This window comes from Macaca mulatta, chromosome 10, assembly GCF_049350105.2.
Source record: "Macaca mulatta isolate MMU2019108-1 chromosome 10, T2T-MMU8v2.0, whole genome shotgun sequence".
Lineage (NCBI taxonomy): Eukaryota > Metazoa > Chordata > Mammalia > Primates > Cercopithecidae > Macaca > Macaca mulatta.
In genome coordinates, this window is record NC_133415.1 from 59,493,623 (window position 1) to 59,512,816 (window position 19,194).

General features: G+C 45.2%; 1 protein-coding gene across 8 annotated transcripts in view; it reads right to left on the reverse strand.

Moving 5' to 3' along the window:
* The window catches only part of SYNDIG1 (synapse differentiation inducing 1), a 193,806-nt gene that overhangs the window by 27,140 nt on the left and 147,472 nt on the right, over positions 1-19,194 (reverse strand). For 3 of the 8 annotated variants that reach the window (XM_077948411.1, XM_077948412.1, XM_077948413.1), the window contains exon 4: positions 15,193-19,173. In XM_077948411.1, coding sequence (XP_077804537.1) covers positions 19,078-19,173 — 96 coding nt within the window. In that variant the 3' untranslated portion in view covers positions 15,193-19,077. 8 annotated transcript variants of the gene reach the window in all.

Genomic DNA, 19,194 nt, shown 5'->3' on the forward strand with positions numbered 1-19,194 from the left:
CACAATGTCCAAAATTTCCATTGTGTTAATGTTAACAACAACAACAACAACAACAACAAGCAAAACATACTGATACGGCAGGATGCCATTCTGTCCTGGTCAGCATCACGCTGACAACTCAATTTATTCCTCCAAGTGTGAGCAGCTAGGGTGGTGGCAGTGTTCCCGTCACTCAGACTAGGGAGCTGAAGGGCAGGGACAGCAGGCTGTCTCCCAGCCCCAGAGATGCTGAGATGCCTTTTAGAATTCTGGGGCGCTGCTGTCAAAGCCTTCCTGTGTGGGGAACATGCCTTACCCTACTGTCCTCACTGGGCTCTGATCTGCAGTGGCAGGGACTGCTGTCTCTGCAGGCTGATAAACCTTCATCATCACTGTCACATACGAAGCCCCCAGTAGCACTGGAGCCAGTGGGCACATGCATCTGGTTCATGCCCTGTTGAGATGTGCTTCCCCTATTGGCCATCTGACAACCCTCCCCTGAGCCTGTCACGTTCTCCCTGCCTGCGTCTTACCTCACCCTGGGTGCATTTCATGCCCTTTGTGTGCACCCCTCCAGTCTCCACATTTTAGGCTGCACACAGTGCTTTGTATTATAATAATGTGTGTGGCCTTTGTGGGTCTTGTCGTAAGGACAGCACCTCCTCAGCTCTGCTTCCTGGGCCCCCATGTCTGTCACCTGCTGCTGATGTCAGCTGCACCCACCATGCTGGCAGGGAGGCCAAGCATGCTGCCTTCCAGTCCAGGCTGCCATCTCACCACAAGTCCTGCATGCCAGGCCTATGACCTTTGGCACCCCTGGGCTGCCCCTGTGTTTATTTCTTAAACAGTGCAGCGTGCTCACTCTCTGAGCCTGGAATCAGACGCCGTCACATGCCCAAGCTGAGTCATGCACAGACTTTCAAATCAGAGCCCGAGCTTCTGCTTCCACGTTTAATATGCCATTTATCATGACAATGGCCATTCCCTTTTGTTTTCAGTAGCAATCACATTCACAGATATTCATCCAGTGACACATTTAAAAACATACAAATTCCAGGCTGAGTGTGGTGGTTTATGTAATCCCAGTTCTTTGGGAGGTCAAAGTGGGGGGATTGCTTGAGTCCAAGAGTTTGAGACCAGCCTAGGCAATGTTGTGAAACCCTGTCTCTATTTTAAAAATAGAAAATTTCACCGGGCATGGTGGTACATGCTTGTAGTTCCAGCTGCTCGGGAAGGGGCTGGGATGGGGGGATCGCTTGAGCTCAGGAGGTGGAGGACGCAGTTAGTCCTGATGGTGCCGCTGCCGTCCAGCCTGGGTGACAGAGTGAGACCCTCTAGAGACAGAGTCTCTAAATAAATAATAAATAAAACAATTTCTATTTTTACCTGCCACCATATTGCTGTTCTTAATATATATGCAAACTTGTCAGTTATAGTCTCTTCTTTCAAAAATCTAATTTTGCACCTGCAGCATCCGTCTTAGTTTTTCTGTCCTTCTCAGCCCTGCACTGTCACTGGGGTGCCCAGCTTTGGTAGGAGTTGACTGTGCAGCTTTGTGCTGGCTGCTTTTCCTCTGTGAGTGAGAGGTGACCAGTGCCTGCTTTGCTTGGGCGACTCACTCACCTCCACTTTTTAGGACTGCGTGAGGCTAAGTGATGCAATATTTGGAAGGAACACTCTCTTGGACCCTGGATGACCAGATGTTAGTGCCAGCTTGGCCATTAACTAGCTGTGGTCTCGGTCAGGCATTTAACCCCTCCAGGTCACAGCAGTTTCTAAGGTGCTTCTAGGATAGTCCTGGATTTCTTCCAAGAAGTCTCAACTACACAGAGGAGTCTACAGGTAGTTGAGGGGTGTTCTGGGGCTGGGGAGCCTCAAAGGGAGCCAGGGTGGTCTACACCAGCCAGCTAGGTGGGTGCAGTCCACTGCCTTTACCCTGCTGTGGTGCCTGCGGCTCTTGGTGACACCTATACACCTTTTGCTGCTGGACCTTTGACCGGTGCCTGCTGGCAGAGCACCTGCTCTGCTCTTTGCCTGTTCTGTTTCTGGCATCACCTGCCCCCTTCTTTCCTTGATTTGAATTTAGGACTTTAGTGACTTGCTCTGTATCACATCTAGGAATATCAGCGTTTTAAAAGGGTCTTCTCTGTGGCAGAAGTCTGGAGAGCCCACATTTTGCTGGAGTTTTCTAGGTTAGCAAGAGGCTTCATGAATAAGATCCGATGGCCAGGTGGGACCTCTGAGGGCTGATGTCTCTGAATGAGAGGGTTGTCTTTATGGGCCTATTCCTTTTGTCTCTCCTATGCCACTGCTTTTCACAGGGAAGAGGCTGTTAGAGTGGAGGGAGGGGATGCAGAAGGGACTTGAGAAAAATGTTGCTCTGAAGGGAAGGAATCGTAAATTACCACGTGGCTTGTAATTACCACATGAGACACACCACAGAGTGTTGGGTTTCTTGTTCATCGTTCACTTGTCTGTTCACTATGTAATTGGCATCTATGCTGCATGTAGCTCCATGTGGGATTCTGTATGAGCTGTACCAAGACCCCTCTTCCTAGCCAGTGTCCCCTCCTCAGCTGCCGGGAGGGCAGGCTGCTGAGGATACAGCAGCCCGCCCTCCCCGGGCCCTGCCTGTGGCTGCAGGGAACTGCCTTGCAGGATCCCCTACAGGGAAAGGGCCAAGCAATGACTTCCCATGTGCAGGGGAAAATTCTCGCCCCTTGGATGGTCTGCAAGGCCTCAATTGCAACTTGTGATTTCCTACTGCACCCCAGGTAGAACCTAGGTTTGTTTACATGATCAATATAGATTTTATCTTATAATAATGATATAGCAGTTAAAAAGAAATTCTTTAGGCAGATAGTGAGGGTAAGAGAGTCCTTGGTAAGGTTTTCCTTTTAATGAAAAGCAGCCCCCAAATCACTTCTTTTCTAACAAACAGCAGCCTGTGAAATTGAGCTGCAGGCATAGATAAGCTGGAAGTTTGCACGAGTGAATGCCAGCAGCTGTGCCAACAGGAAAAGGCTACCTGGCAGCCAGGCAGGTTCAACATGGCACTCCATCATCTCCTTTCCTTGTCAACCACGTGCACAGCAAGGAGCAGACAACAGGGCACTGGCCAGGTAGAGACGCCATCTGCATAATAGAACATTAGGGAGAGGTGTCCAGCTTCTTCGTGTGCTATGTAAATGGCACATCTGGTCTGACCAATCTTTGGGCCCTATGTAAATCAGACACCACTTCCTCAAGCCAGTCTATAAAACCCCATGTACTCTGCCACGGACCAGAAGACCCACTCAGGCGCCCCTCTCTCTCTGCAGGAGACAGAGCTATTCTCTTTTCTCTTTCTTTTGCCTATTAAACCTCCACTCTTAAACATACTGCTTGTGTGTCTATTTCCTGGATTCCCTTGGCATGAGACAATGAACCTCGGGTATTTACCCCAAACAACGACACAGCTTCAATAATAGATGAAAATCACTTCCAACTGATGTATGATGAAAAGAAGTTAAGCTTTCTCATGAAAACTGAAGTATCCTATTTGCAGCCCAGTCTTATATACCAGCAAATATGGATATAAACTTTCACCAAAAACTACATTTGATTAGAACATTGTTCATAGAACTCCCCAAAGCCCAGACAACAGTGAACAAGCAGTGTTGGAAAGACAGCTGCGTCAACGACAGTCATCGTTATGCAGGTATTTCATGAGTGCTAAAGACAATAACTACAAAATTCCAGAATATTGGAAAGTATTGTCAGTGAAAACACTGAGATACAGAAAACGTGTTTAATTTCATGAGAATAAACCAGTGAGAGGGTCCCCACAGTGGTAGGTGGCTTGGTGACGGGGTGCTAGATGTGTGTGCATATACAAATGGCTGAGTGTGGAGGAACCTGGAAGGGCAGTCGAGGTGGTTAACGTAGGTTACCTGTGTGGCTGTGAGATCCACCCTCAACACAGAGGGGGAGAACACGGTGCTCTGAAAAACAAGAGGCATGTGTGAATAACTGCGCTGCTGTAAAACTATGTGTTTTGTGATGTGAATGTAATAATAAAAAAAAGGTTATGAAAAGGTACTCCTTTAGTTGGCCTCCTCATCAAGAAAAGTCTCCAGTTTAGAAACTTAAGTATTTAATAAGAAAGATGAGAACTGGGGGCAAGACCCAACCAGCACAGAGACCCTTGGTGTCCACCAGGATAAGGCGCAATGTCCCTGAATCTGCAGAGCTTTTATCATAGCGACAGCTTCTCTTCTTTAGAATCACGGGTGGGAAATTATGCAAGATGACCAGGAATGAAGAGCCTGTTCAGAAAGGCAGAAAGTTATAAAATCTGCGAATGATAAGAGGAAGCTGCCTTGGTCAGAGGCTCTGTGAAGCACGAGGAGATAGGTGTAGAAATAAAAGGTGAGCAGTGGATTTTGTGACAGGACGATGGGGCTCTTCACTGCACGATTTCTCCTCCTCTGCACACCCAATTCTTCGTGTGTTCATGAGTCACCACGGTGAAGCCAGCACCCTGGCCCACGGCCCAGCAGGAGACAAGTGAGGTCTTCACTGCCTTTCCTTCCCAAGTCTTGGAGGCTTCCCGCTGGCGGGGTGAGGAGTGGGCAGAAGCCCGTGCTGTCCCCAGCTGCGCCCCCTCAGAACAGGGGAGGAAAGCTGCTGAGTCACACAGCCAGGCTGCTCCTGGGACTGCCGCGTGGGAGCTGCAGGATCCGATGGTGCCTGGGAGACACCAGCACAGGCTCTGTCTTCTGCTGAGTCACCGTGAGACGCCACAAGACCAATGCTCAGCAGCTGTAAAGAACTGGACTGTAGTGCCCTGGAAGCTTCCCCCCAGCAACCACTGAAGGTACTCCAGGACTCCTTTCTACAACAAATGGCACCACTGACAGCCAAGTCTGGCAGGAGGACATGTTTGCAATAAAGCTCACAAACAGCAGTGTAAAAACTGTGTCAGAAAAATAAGGTCTACAAATTAATAAAATGTGAAAGCCCAATGCAAAATGGTAAATGTAGAACTAGAAATTTATACAGGAAATAATAAAAACAGGAAAAAAATAACACACATAAAGATGTTCAGCATTATAGTAACCAATGACATACAAACTGAAACTGACAGTATCTTTTATCTACCAGATTGTTGAAAATGGAACACTGAGCCCAGGTGGGAAAGACAGGCATTCGCATTTTGTTAATGGGAATGAAAACTGGTACAGACTTCTGGAGGAGAAGTTACAGTATGTAGCTACATTTACATGTGAATAACCTTTGACTTGCTGGAATTTCATTTGTGGATATTCTATACTTGCAAAAGGAGAAGCTGAAAACAATTGACATGTCCATTTTTAGGGAAAACATTCCTGTGATGAAATTATTGCAATTCCTACATCAAAATGCTACAGAATCATTAAAAATGTCAATGCTGGTGTTTATATGCAGATATCAGAAGTATTTACATTATGTGAAAAAGCAAGCTGCAATGCACTTTGATGCTTTTCTATGTGTAAATCAAAACTGGCCACACACACATTGATAAAGGCACAGAAAGACGGGGTCCCCCTGGAGGGGTGGCTTTGAGAAAGGGGCATGGAGGAGAGGTTCATTTTTTATGCTTTCTTTCTCCATTCTCTTCCTCCTCCTTCTGTTTTCCACATTGAGTACACTATATTTGAAAAGACAACGAATGAACAAATCCAGACGTGTGCCTATGTGTTCCACTGATAATGAAGGGAACCCAGGTGGAGTTTGGCGGATGCAGGTGACCTGGGAGGGCAGGAGTGAAAAGGTGAGAGCGACTGGTGAGGGTGTCCTGTGCTGTGCCCACACCCCAACAACCCTGAACCATGGCCTCCTCTAGGTGCTGGGGTTCCTAACCAAGAGGAACATCAGGACAGGCTGATTTCAGCATGTGCTAGCCCAGGAGTCTCCACAGCAACTTCAGAGGGGCATTCACACCCAGACTGCTAGCCCCGCCCCCAGAGCTTCTGAGCCAGCAGCTCTGGGGAGCTGAGGGGAGTTCACGATCTTAAAATGTTCCCAGATGACCCTCATGCCGCTGGTCTAGGGAACCAGCCCTTGAGAACTAGAGAAAAGGATGGAAGAATTGAATGCTGTTATTCCTTCCAGGGTGATCAACTAGAATCAAGGGGGCCAACTTAGAGGGGTTCTTTGGAGCATTCTCCTCTGTGAACGTTACCGTTCATATTGATCTGTGTTTATTTCTGAGCTTCCCCTGCACCCGCTCCTGTGCTGGGTGCTGGGACTCTGCCAGGCACGTATAAACCAGGAGGGGCGTATCAGGGGCGTCACACACTCCACTGTGGGCCTTCCAGCTGGGTGGTGTCGGGGAGGAAGGCACGTGCCAGAGCGGTGGGCAGTGTGGCCCTGCAACCAATGAGGGCTCAGATCCTACGTCTGTACTCAAGACAGTAACATGAGCCTGAATGATCCGGGCCAGGCCATTCTGGGTCTGGAGGCACTCTGACCAGTGGGACAGTTTCCAGGCAAGCCTCCTCACTCAGTGTTGAGCATGGCAGTAAGCTTGCCGCAGCAAGCACATCATATTCAGATTCGACACGATCTGCCCATCGCCTCTGATTTTCCTCAGGGAAGGAGGTACAGAATGGAGCACAAAGAACCACTGGAAACTATGGGAAAGGTTATTCTGGGATATGAAAGCCTGTGGTAACTTTATTGACTGAAACAAAACAAAACAAAACAAAACAAAACTTCACATAATCCATGGCAGTATCCCTCCAGGGCCTTCATAAAATAAGTTCATTTCAAGTTCTGTTTCGGCTTCTTGCAAATTTATTCCAGAAGGGAGGAAAACAGCTTGTCATCCCTGTGTCTGGAAGCCCCTATGACTTTCTCTTGTTTCCTTGCAAAGCCACAATTGTTTACAGGTCTCTTTGTCCCTCCAGCTGGCATTAAATACCTGAAGGGAAGCAAGGCTTCCTGCTGTTTCCCTGCTCATGGCAGCAGGGCCATGTTATCATCTTGTTACCTGGACTCCTGACAAAGAACAAGAAAAGGGAGCCCTGTGGTCCTGGGACCAGGAGTTTTGAAAAAATCTCATTGAAATGAGGCAGCCTGCTTATTTTCACTGGTGTTATTATTATATGTGAGATCTGGCCAGGTGTGGTGGCTCACGCTTGTAATCCCAGCACTTTGGGAGGCCAAGACGGGCTGATCACCTAAGGTCAGGAGTTTGAGACCAGCCTGGCCAACATGGTGAAACCCCGTCTCTACTAAAAATACAAAATTTAGCCAGGCGTGGTGGCACACACCTGTAATCCCAGCTACTTAGGAGGCTGAGGCGCGAGAATCACTTGAACCTGAGAGGCAGAGTTTGAAGTGAGCCATGATCGCACCACTGCACTCCAGCCTGTGCAACAGAGTGAAACTCTGTTTCAAATAAAATAAAATAAAATACAAAATAAAAATAAAATAAGAATTAGGTGTGAAATCTAAGCAGCAGGGAATTCACAGAACTGGAAAGGTCTCAGATAGGCTGACTTCCAAATTCCTCCTTGCCCTCCCCTGCCACCGCCTTGGCCCACAGCCCCCACTTACACAGAAAGACATCTGGGAGATGAATGAATCTAGTTCTGGTCTAGTCTGTGCCACCCTCTGAAGACAGGAGCAGAGGATGAGGCTACAGGGACATGCGTAACTGGACAGCAGTGATGCTTTGCTCACATTTTTGAGTCTTGGTTGATGTAACTATAAGCAATCTAAGCTCTTATCAAAATGTTGGATCCTTGGTTTCAAAAGTCACCAACACTGCAAATCTACTATTTAAAACAAAGCTAGGTGATAGTAGAGTATAGAACTAGCCACAGAAACTTATTTTATTGCAACTCTTTGAAAATAAAGCTAGTTTCACAGGATATGGTTCTGCATATAAGTGTATATACTTATTAGATACACACACACATACCAAGAAGGGTGCTCTCAGCAGGAGGAATTTTTGAAATTTTTCCGATCTGTTGGTTTCCAGGAGAGATTCCTCAATGCTCAGATGCCTCAGCAGATTTTATGTGATAAAAGCTCTGCTCCAGAAGTCCTTCCCAGTGTACCCCTAATAAACTACAAAGGTCCTCCTGATCCCAAATACAAAAATATCACCTTTTTGTGAAAATAAAAGTTTTGATAAATTGGTTCAAGAATGAGGAATGTTGAATTTGAGGCTGACAGTTCCTGATGTGTGGCTGAGAGTATTGCTTTCTGGAGGAGATGATGAGGCTGTCGCGCCCGCAGGTGGGGATGTGGTGGCTGACGAGGCCCTTCCGCAGTCCTCAGAGGCCTCTGCTGCCTCCACCTGCCCCAGAGCTCACCCTCATGCACGGTGATGCCCGCCGCAGGAGCCACCATTTCATCTTCTACTTCTACAGCTGGGCAGGGAAGATGCCAGGCCACAGTTTCCAACCTTGTCTGGGCCCACAGCTCCCAGGACATTCTATGAGCCTGTTCTCTAATTTCCTCAGACTTCACTTTGAAGCCTTCTAGGCCACAGCCTCTTCCTTGATTTCCATGGTTTCCCTTGTACGTCACAAAGTAGAGGCTCCCCAGCTGGGACTTTTGAGGCAGTGTTGATTTCCTGTCATTGCCCTCCATAACAACACGCCCTGTGGACAATCCAAGGGCATCTATGACCACCTCAGTTAAATACCTTCTCCCTCACTTCCCATCAGCAGCCAAGCCAGCTCATCTTCCAGACCCAAATCATCACGTGATCCTGCTGTCCTCCTCTCTTTAGAGTGTTCTTTATTGCTCCGAGGGCATTTGCCTTCACTTCTCTTTGTTCGGTATTAATCTCACCACTGACTACTTCAGTGTCACCTTCCCTCTGGACGGGACATTCTATAACTCGGGGTTCTTGTAGAGTGGCAATGGCAGAGAGGCAGGGTTCCCAGCAGCGGCAGCCCAAGGGCAGCCGGGTGACAGTGGACCAAGGTCTGACGAGTCCTGAGGATGCAGCACGAGGGCTCCCAGGACCCAGGACCTCAGGAGTGTGGATGTCGCTGCAACCATGTAAGGGATTCTGCTGCCTTTGAAACAGAGGGACTCAGGCCCGCCCCACCACATGGAGCTGCCTGGTGAACCATCCTGGATTCAAAGGACCCTTGAGATAGACTCTGGCTGTTTCTCTGCTCCCCTGGGTTGTTTTCAGTTTGGGGCCCTGATGAATAAAGTATCATGAACAATCCTGTATATCTCTTTTTGTGGACATTTCTGAGTTCGTTTCTCTTGGGAAAATATCTAGGTGGGAATAAGGGACATACATGTGTTTATGTTTCTAAGGAAACTTCAGATCATTACCACGGTGTTTGGAGCATTTTACCCTCACACCAGCAGTGGGTGAGTGTCCCAGTCCTCTAGGTCCCAGCCAATCCCCAGGGGTCTCAGCACGTTGAATATGGACCACGCCGGTGGGTGTGTGCAGAGGCAGCTCATGAGGTTTCCGTTTGCACTCCTCTGATGATACAAGATCATGGGCACCATCTCTGTGCTTCTTGATTTTTGCATATCTGCTTTGTGAATTAACTATTCAGGTCTTTGTCTTTTTATCATCGAGTTCTGGCATTCTTCACCACCACCAGCAGAATCTCTCACTTTATAGATGATGCATCTCCTGTGCAGTCACGCATGTGGTCCTTGCAGGGTTGGGCTTGGACTCGGCTCCTGACTCCAGGCACTTGTGCATGACCTCAAAGTATAGAACATCTTGAGTGGCAGGAGAAAGGCCACTTGGCAGCAGGAGGCAGAGACAGACGACCACTTGCCTGTCTTCAAGCAGTTATCTCGGCAGCTGATACTATCTCAGTTCTGGAAGCTGCCTGGGCTGCTCACTCTGGTCCACCCTCCCTGGCAATGGTGCTGTAAAATGATTTCACAAAACCTGCATTACATTTACTTCTCCTTGCTGGCAGTAAACCATGGCTAGCTTTGTAAATCACTTTCAGCTTTGAAGCCTCAGTGGTGTATAAACATGTGGAAGGGCCCCAATTCTCCGTGTTCCTACAGCACAGCATGGCACAGGCAGTGGTGGGCTTCTTTTCCTTGGTTTATTTATATGGTCTTGACACAACAGAGCTGCTGACTGCTGCGTGGGCTCAGGTGGCTGCGAGGGCCTTTCTCTGTGGTCCTCATTTGGCTTCCTGTCAGTTTCCTTCCTCCTCTGCCTACCTCCTTTCCTCTTCTTCCTGTCTTGATTTCTCTTTGGCATAGTGTTTATTTAATTGCCATGACTCTTTGAAAGGCCCTGAAGTCAAAGCAGTCACTTTTGATTCTCTTGCCCAAGAATTTCCACCTAGGACCGTCCTCCATCCTAAGACACTGCCGAGGAAGTCTCCCCAAGGGCAGTAGCAAGACCAATCCGAGAACCCCAGAGGCACACTTGTCTCACTGTTGGGAGGCCACTTCAGCATAAGCGGGGAGCCGACATGTCCACGTCTGTCACAGAGGAGTGTGTGGGCTCTTGGGCCTGCCCTTGGCGTGTCTTGTGTGTAGCAGGCCAGAGCCGGCCTTTCTGGCTCACGTGTTCTATCTGCAGCCTCTCAGCTGAGCATCCATCTCCACTGTCCAAGCTCTGCATTCATTCTGCCTGAAACAAAGCCATTTGCATGGGGCTAACGTGGACAGATACAGAGTAGCTGTGGCTGCCTTTCTCATGAAGACCACTATGCCCTCAAAATCATCATCTTCCTGCCTTTCAGGGTCTAGATCTTAGAATCCATATGGGGGCTTTGGAAAGCCTACAGACTTGCTTGCCTTCCCTTCCACCCAATCTGCAAAGCGTGGAGACTGAAAAGCAAGGCTGACCTTCACTTCCTGTTCTGGAAGGATCAAGGGCAGGCAGAGGATGCAACTCCGGATAATGGTGACAGAGCCCTACTGCGGTGTGTTTGGCAGAAGGCAAAGGGTGGAGCAGGGGTGTGTGCTTCCTGGGGACTGCCAGCTTGGCTGCAGCCAGACTCCCCTTCCCACGGGTCCTGCTGGCCCTGCTGCCATTCTCAATGTGTTTTGATTGGGTGGGGAGCAGAAAATACAAAAGAAATTTCAAAGTCCATCACTTAGAGGACAAACGTATAGCATTATGCACTGATACTGCCTTTCTTGAAGTGGAAATTCTGCTCAGGGTCCATGCCAGGCCTTCCTCCAGTCAGTAATAACGACCTTCTTCACTTGGAAATCTTTTCATTTTCTCTGCTATGAAGCCCTTAGTAAGGCCACCTCAATTGATGGTCCACACACCAATAAATACATCAGAGGATGAATAAGCAGAGGCTGGCAGGATGGGGAGCACAGAGCTGCATAATGGAAGGTGTCAGAGCTGCTGATTGCAGAGGAGTGCTTTGCTGCAGATGTCCAAGTTCGCGGGGCTCCCCTGGTACTCGCTTCAGAAGAGTCTCGACTTAAGGGACATGGGCTCTGGCAGTGCCAGGAAGCTTTCGACCTGCTTCCTGGCAGTGGTTGCCAATTCTTTTCTTTTTTTCCCAGATAATTTTTACATAAGGAAGTAGGGGGCTGAGCATGCTGGGGATGCCCCGGAGAGCGAGCCCTGCCGACAGCTCGCCAGCTTCTGCCTTCCTCTGTCCTAGCGGGGGACCATCCTGCTCTCCTCTAAGTGCCCTAATTATGAACGATCAAAAATGATTTAACATCCATGCTGCACACCAACGACATGAATAAAAGATGGAAAGATACTGCCACAGCTCAGAGAGCTTACTCTTCAAGTTTTCACCACCACGCTGCTCTCCGGCCCGAGGATCTCCATGGAGTGACTGAGCACTTGATTCTCCAACCTCCAGAGGCGACCCTGCTCCAGGGCAGCGCTAAGAAGTGCTGAAGAGGGGGGCTTATTCTTAGGGTTCCCCCAGCCTTGTTCTCCACTTGACAGTGGGACCCTGTCGTCAAACAAGCTCAGAAGAGCGTTCCCTTTTAGTTCGGTAGCAAAGCATTTTGTTGTTGCTGAGAATTGATTGATGGGCATTTCTGAGACTGGGAATCAAACCAGTGCCAGTTCCAGTCCCGGGAACTGGGGAAGGCTTCATGTCTTTTAGCCTTTGAAAGAGGCACTATGGAGAATGTTTTCTGAAGTGTAGGAAAAATATCCTTTTGTTCAAAGGACATCCGAATGCGGAGACTGCAGCATGATCCCTTTGGTAGGTCATCAGAATCAGGGGAGGAGTTCTCAAAACCAGAGCACCCAGGCCTCACCCCAGACTAATCACATAAAATTCACCAGCAGAAGGGCCCAGGCATCAACGGTCCTTCAAGTTTTCCAGATTCCATAGGTAGATAAGACTGAGAACCATTGCTTTCACTGCGGTAGAGCAATCAGGTTATCCCTTGCTCCGCAAGTGAGCTTTGTCATTTGTATTTTCAAGGGACTGGTCACTTTCATCTAAGTTACTGGATTTACAGGTACAGAGTTGTTCACAGCATTCTCTTATTCTCCTTTCAATGTCCCAGGCATCAGGAGTGATGGCCCTTTTTCATTTCTGAGGTTGATAATTTGTGTTGTCTTTATCTCCTGGTTAGCCTGGCTAGAGGTTTAATTGTGTTGATCTCTTCAAATTTTATGTTTTCTTTTCAAAGAACTGACATTTGGTTTTGTTATTTTCTCTACATTTTTCCTGTTTATAATGTTATTCATTTCTTCTCTAATTGTAGTTATTTCCTTCCTTTTGTTTAATTTGTTATTTCTCTAGTGCCCTAAGATAGAAGTTTATAGATATTAAATCTTTCATTTTTTCTAAGATATGCATTTAATGCTATAAATTTCCCTTTAATCATTGCTTTAACTACATCTCCCAAATTTTAAATTATATTTCCATGTACACTTAGTTGAAATATTCTTAAGTTTTCCTTGAGATTTATTCTTTGACCATGCGTTATTGAGAAGGGTTTTTTTCTAAGTTCCAAATATTTGAGAAATAACCTGTATCTTTCTGTTATTTAGTTCTATCTTAATTACTTTGTTGTCTGTCACATACTTTTTATTTTTTCTACAGTTTTCAATCTTTTGAGGATTGTTTTGTGACCCAGAATATGGCCTATATTGTGACCGCTTCATGTGCCCCTGAGAAGAATGTATATTGCGCTGTTGTTGAATGAAATTTTCTTTTAATGTTAATAAGGTCAAGTAGATTGATAGTGTTATTCAGATAATCGTTTATGATTTATATCTTCACTAATTTTCTCTCTGCTTGATCTGTCAATTACTGACAAATGGGCATGAAAATCTCTAACTACCATTGTATCTTCTTCTTCCATTTCTATCAGTTTTTGCCTCTCATATTTTGACTCTCTGTGGTTAGGAGCACACATGTTTAGGATTGTATCTTCTTGGATACTTGAACCTTTCATCATATCCAATGAGCCTCTTTATCTATGATGATCTTTGTTGTTCTGAAGTTAGCTTTGTCTGAAATTAATATAGCCACTTCAGCTTTATTTTGATTAGTGTTAGCATAGTACATCTTTTTCCATTCCTTAATTTTTTTTTTTTTGAGACGGAGTCTCGCTCTGTTGCCCAGGCTAGAGTGCAGTGGCCGGATCTCAGCTCACTGCAAGCTCTGCCTCCCGGGTTTATGCCATTCTCCTGCTTCAGCCTCCCGAGTAGCTGGGACTACAGGTGCCGCCACCTCGTTCGGCTAGGTTTTTGTATTTTTTTTTAGTGGAGACGGGGTTTCACCGTGTTAGCCAGGATGGTCTTGATCTCCTGACCTCATGATCTGCCCGTCTCGGCCTCCCAAAGTGCCGGGATTACAGGCTTGAGCCACCGCGCCCGGCCCCATTCCTTAATTTTAATACATCTGTATCTTTATATTTAAAGTAGGTTTCTTATAAACAGCATTCAGTTGGGTCTCTTTTTTTTTCGAGACGGAGTCTCGCTCTGTCACCCAGGCTGGAATGCAGTGGTGGGATCTCGGCTCACTGCAAGCTCCGCCTCCCGGGTTCACGCCATTCTCCTGCCTCAGCCTCCCGAGTAGCTGGGACTACAGGCGTCCGCCACTACACACAGCTAATTTTTTTTGCATTTTTAGTAGAGACGAGATTTTACCGCGTTCGCCAGGATGGTCTCGATCTCCTGACTTCGTGATCCGCCTGCCTCGGCCTCCCAAAGTGCTGGGATTACAGGTGTGAACCACCGCACCCTGCCAGTTGGGTCTCATTTTTAAAACTCCAGTTTGACAATCTGTCTTTTAACTGTCATATATAACTGATAATACAGTCAGATTAATGGCTGCCATCTTTGTATGGTTGTTGCATTTGTTCTGTTTTTTTTGTTTGTTTGTTTTTTGTTTTTCCCCTTTTTCAGCCTCCTCTAGTTTCAACTGAACATTTTACATGATTCCGTGTAAAATGGAATCTATTGACTTATTATTGACTTATATTATCCTCTATTGACTTATTATTTATACTTCTTTTTTAATGTATAGTTTAGTGCCCAAGGTTCATAGTATACATCTTAAACTAATCTAAATTTACCCTCGAATAATACCTTTTGCAGATGCCCTTCTCATTTCTTGGGATGCTGTTTTCATTTTTCACTTGAACACATGCTATAATCACCAAAGGCAGTGTCACTATTTTTGCTTTAAATGGATCTTTTAGATAAATTATGAGCAAGAAAAACAAAATATTTTATTTCACTTCTAGTTATTCCTTTTTTGCTGTACATTTTTTCTTTATGTAGATCCAAATTTCTGACCTGTAACATTTTCCTTCTGTTTGAAGAATTTCCTTGCTATTTCTTATAGACTTCAGCCCTGCTGGCAATGAATTCCCTCAGCTGTTTATCTGAGATAGTTTTTACTTTATCCTTGACTTTTGAGGGATACTCTTACTGGATATGCAATTCTAACTTGCCAGTATTTTTTCTTTATTTGCTTCTTCAAATCTTTAAAGATTGCAGTAAGCTGCATTCTTAGTTGCACAGTCTCTTTTTTCTTTTCTTTTCTTTCTTTTTGAGGGAGTCTTGCCCAAGCTGGAGTGCAGGGGCGTGATCTCAGCCTACCATAACCTCCGCCTCCCGGGTTCAAGTGGTTCTCCTGCCTCAGCCTCCCAAGTAGCTGGGATTACAGAGTCGCACAGTTTCTGATAAGTCTGCTGTAGCTTTAATCTTTATTTCTCTAAAGAGAACATCTTCATTCTTTTCAGATGTATTCAAGATTTTCTCTTTGGTTTCAATTTTCCATGGTTTTAACAGGATATATCTCAGTTACTTTTGGTTGTTGTTGGTTTGTTTTTGTTTTTTGTTCTAATTCTGCTTGATGTTTTCTCAGTTTCTTAGGACTGTGGCTTGGTGTCTATGACTAATATTGGAATATTGTTGGCCATGATTTTAAAAAATATTTCTTGTGTCTTTTTCTGGTATTCCAATTTTCATATGTTACACTAGTGGCTGCCAACCTTTTTGGCACCAGGGACCAGTTTCGTGGAAAACTATTTTTCCACAGATCAGTGCAGAGGGGATGGTTTCAGGATGAAACCGTTCCATCTCAGGTCATCAGGCATTAGATTCTCATAAGGAGTGTGCAACCTAGATCCCTCACATGTGCAGTTCATAATACGGTTTGTACTCCTATGAGAATCTAATGACACCAGTGATCTGACAGGAGGCAGAGCTCAGCTGGTAATGCTTGCTCACCAGCCACTCACCTCCTGCTGTGCGGCCCAGTTTCTAATAGGCCACAAACCAGTACTGGTCCACGGCCTGGGGGTTGGAGACCCCTGTGTTACACCATTTCATATTGTTCCACATTCTTGGACTTTCTGTCCTGCTCTGTTTCATTTTCCGTTCTTTTTTCTCAATGTGTTTCAGTTTGGGTCATTTCTTTTCACCTACCCTCAAGGTCACTGATTCTTTCTTCAGCCATGTCAAATCTATGTATGAGCCCAATAAAAAATTATTTGTTTGTCTTTTTTGTATTACTGGCATTTCTCTTCATATTTCTGCTGACATCCATTTTCTTAAGTGTTGTCTACCTCTTCCATCAAAGCCTTTCACATATTGATCATACTTGTTTTAAATTACATGTCTGACAATTCCAACATCTGAGTCATATTTGAGTTTGGTTCTGATGATTATTTTGTTTCATCAGTGTTTTCTTGACTTGTGGCCTGCCTTGTAATATTTTGTTGAAATATAGACATATGGTATAGGGCAGAAGATACTGAGTTAAATAAGACTTTCAGGTGAGAATTGATGTTAATTTGGCCAGGAGTTGAAGTGTATTAGATGTTTGGTGTAGATTTATGTGTCAGAAACTTCTAATGTCCTTATTTTTGCCTCCTCCCTTGGCATTTGGGCTCCTCTATATGTGGCACCTAAGTCACAATATATGTCTTGTGGCTTCTCAAGCTCAACTCATGGTTATTTTCATATGTTACACTAGTGGTTGCCAACCTTTTATGCTCATTCACATGGTGGTAGGGCATAGGGAAGGAAATGTTCTCTGATTTGATCAAGTATCATTCTTTGGAGTGCATAGGTGGCCTGGGGTGCACTCCAGAAAAAGGCATGACTTTAAAATCTTTCTGTTTCTTCCCAGGGTAGAGTTTCCCCCATAACAAAAGCATACCACTGCTTCAGATACTAATACAGGGGAAGAAATGAGACCCGGCAGACATATCAGCACATGGGTTTGGGACTAAATGGCAAAAGAGTTATTTAAAAATATGAATAAGTAGGGTGTAAACTTAGAAATGCAGTATTTCAGCAGATCTGAAATAAGACATTTTGCAAATGGCCATTTAACAAGAGAGAATGCCAAATTGTGCTAAGCCAACCAACTGAAACCTTCAAAGTGCTATGCACTTATGATGTGATAAATTATTTACTTAAGTAGCAAAAGTAAATAGACAAGCTTTCCCAACACTTTGTTTTTAGAATAGCAAGTGAGATGCTTGTGGAAGATTAGCAAATGCTTTAAGGTTGCTCTCTTTTGTTGAGACAGTTTCTATTCCTTTCTCGTACACATATAAAACATCAGGCTGCACATATTTGATGGAATATGCTAACTTAGCTTATTTTTTAACACTCTCAAAATATTTAACGCTATCATTTAGCGTTATCAACATAATGCTGTTTGCTTTGCTCATTGAAGATTCACAAGATTCTTAGCCCTTTTATCTCCATCAGGTAATGTGTTTATCATCATTGCTATGTATGCCAACGGGCATCTGCCATGTATAATAGCATCTCAGTCAAAATGCCTTTTACCTTTTACTGAAATAATGCCATGAACTTATAAGACTGACAGAAGGCATTTTAGGTCAAAGATATTTTGTTAATTTGATATATTGTTTTGGAATAAAGTATTTAGGAAAATAATTGTTCTGTCATTATTCATTTTCCTGTGAACCTATTAATACAAATATGTTATGTGTATAATTTTCTTTCATCATTGGAAATACAGCTGTGGCAGACTATATAGTCCCAAAATAGCAGCTGCAATTTTCCCCATCCTTTATAATCTTCTGGAGCCTTGACATCTATGTCTTCTCCCATGAATGCCTTGACCAGTAGAGCCCAGCAGAAGTGATGCTGCCTGGCTTTGAAGGTTGGATCACAACCAGATCTTGTGTTCCACCTTGATGTAGGATGTTTGCTTGAGGAACCCAGCTGCTGTGTTGTGAGAAAGCTCAAATTAGCCCATGTGCAGAGACCACATGGAAAGGCACTGAGATGGGCCTCCTATGGATAGTTGGTTTAAAGTACGAGCCAACAGCCAGCACTGATGACCAAATGTGGGAGTAAAGACATCTCCAAGTGTTTCCAGACCGTACTGTCTGGTCACCCCCAGCTTTGGGTCTTCCTAGCCGAGGTCCCAGACATCATGTTGCAAAGACAAACCATCCTCATGGTGCCTCTTGAACTCTCAATCACAGAAATCATGAGCATAATGAAAAAGTTGTTTATGCCACCATGTATGGGTAGCAGCAATAAATAGATCAGTGTCGTAAATAAAATTTTGAGATTTATCAGAAAACGGGGAGCTGGAGTTGTGTATGAAATACTTTCCTTTGAAACCGATAAGAATCACATAGACTGTGGCTTGAAGTTTGCAGCAACTGATACAAGGTTATCCTGAAGAAGAATTTACCTTCTCCTCTAGAGTCTTAGGGAAGCTCTCCAGGGTGGCCAGGATTTTGAACCTCTTTAGTTGAGTCCATATTTAAATTCCCAGGGCCTCAGTTTCCTCATGTGCAGAACTCCACAACATGCTTTGCCTCATGCAGGGTCTGAACCTGGAAGCCTCTGCGTCACCCTTTCTCTCCCTCAATGCCACTCAAATGGAAGACACTGAATCCTGATTTTGCACATGAAAGTTAGGCTGGGTCATGCCACATGGGGTCTGTGATACAATATGTTCTGGTCACTAAAAGATGACTTTTCTTTAATGGTTGGAGCTTTGTTGACTAACAATATCATGAAGATAATGTAGTCAGTCTGGGCTATGCTATTACATAGTGGCAACACTACATTTATCTTAATTATAAACGTTAAAAATAAATACAACGTAGAAGCAAGGTTCTTGAATTATGTGTGTGCGTGCACTTGCAAATGCATGCTCTTGTTTATGGCACATAAATACCAGCTCCCCTGACAATCATCTACGAACAGGAACACGAAGATGGCAGACTTGTCTCTCTTACCACTTCGCAAATATTGAGAAGTGAAACAAGACTGAGTTAGTGTTGTACAAATGATTGGCTACCCTCCAGCTCCTTTCATAACAGCAGCATTTAAAGAGAACAGACTTGATGATGACAATGACCACTGGGCCCAGGAGGAATGGCCCTGGGTCCCCACTCTTCAGAGCAGCTGCAGCGAAGGCCTTAGGAGCTTACGTGTACACACTGCGCAGCCAGTCCAGATCCTCATTACGCATCCAATTAAAGGATCCTTGAGGTGTAACACCAGCCAAGTTTGGCTGAGGGCTGAGGGTTCCACTAAGTCAGACTCACAGGCTTATCATAGGCATTTTCATGTTTCCAGCATTTAAAACAGTGAGATAGACCCAAGACCACAGCTTCTCTTTAACTAACTCTTTAACTCTTTTGGCAGTTTTAAATTCCAGGAGGCTTCAACACTCTCGCCCTGCAAAGGAGACTGTAAACCTCAGTCTTCGCATATAAGAGCGGGAGGTTCTGCAGAGGCCATACCTGGAAGAAAACAGGTGCATT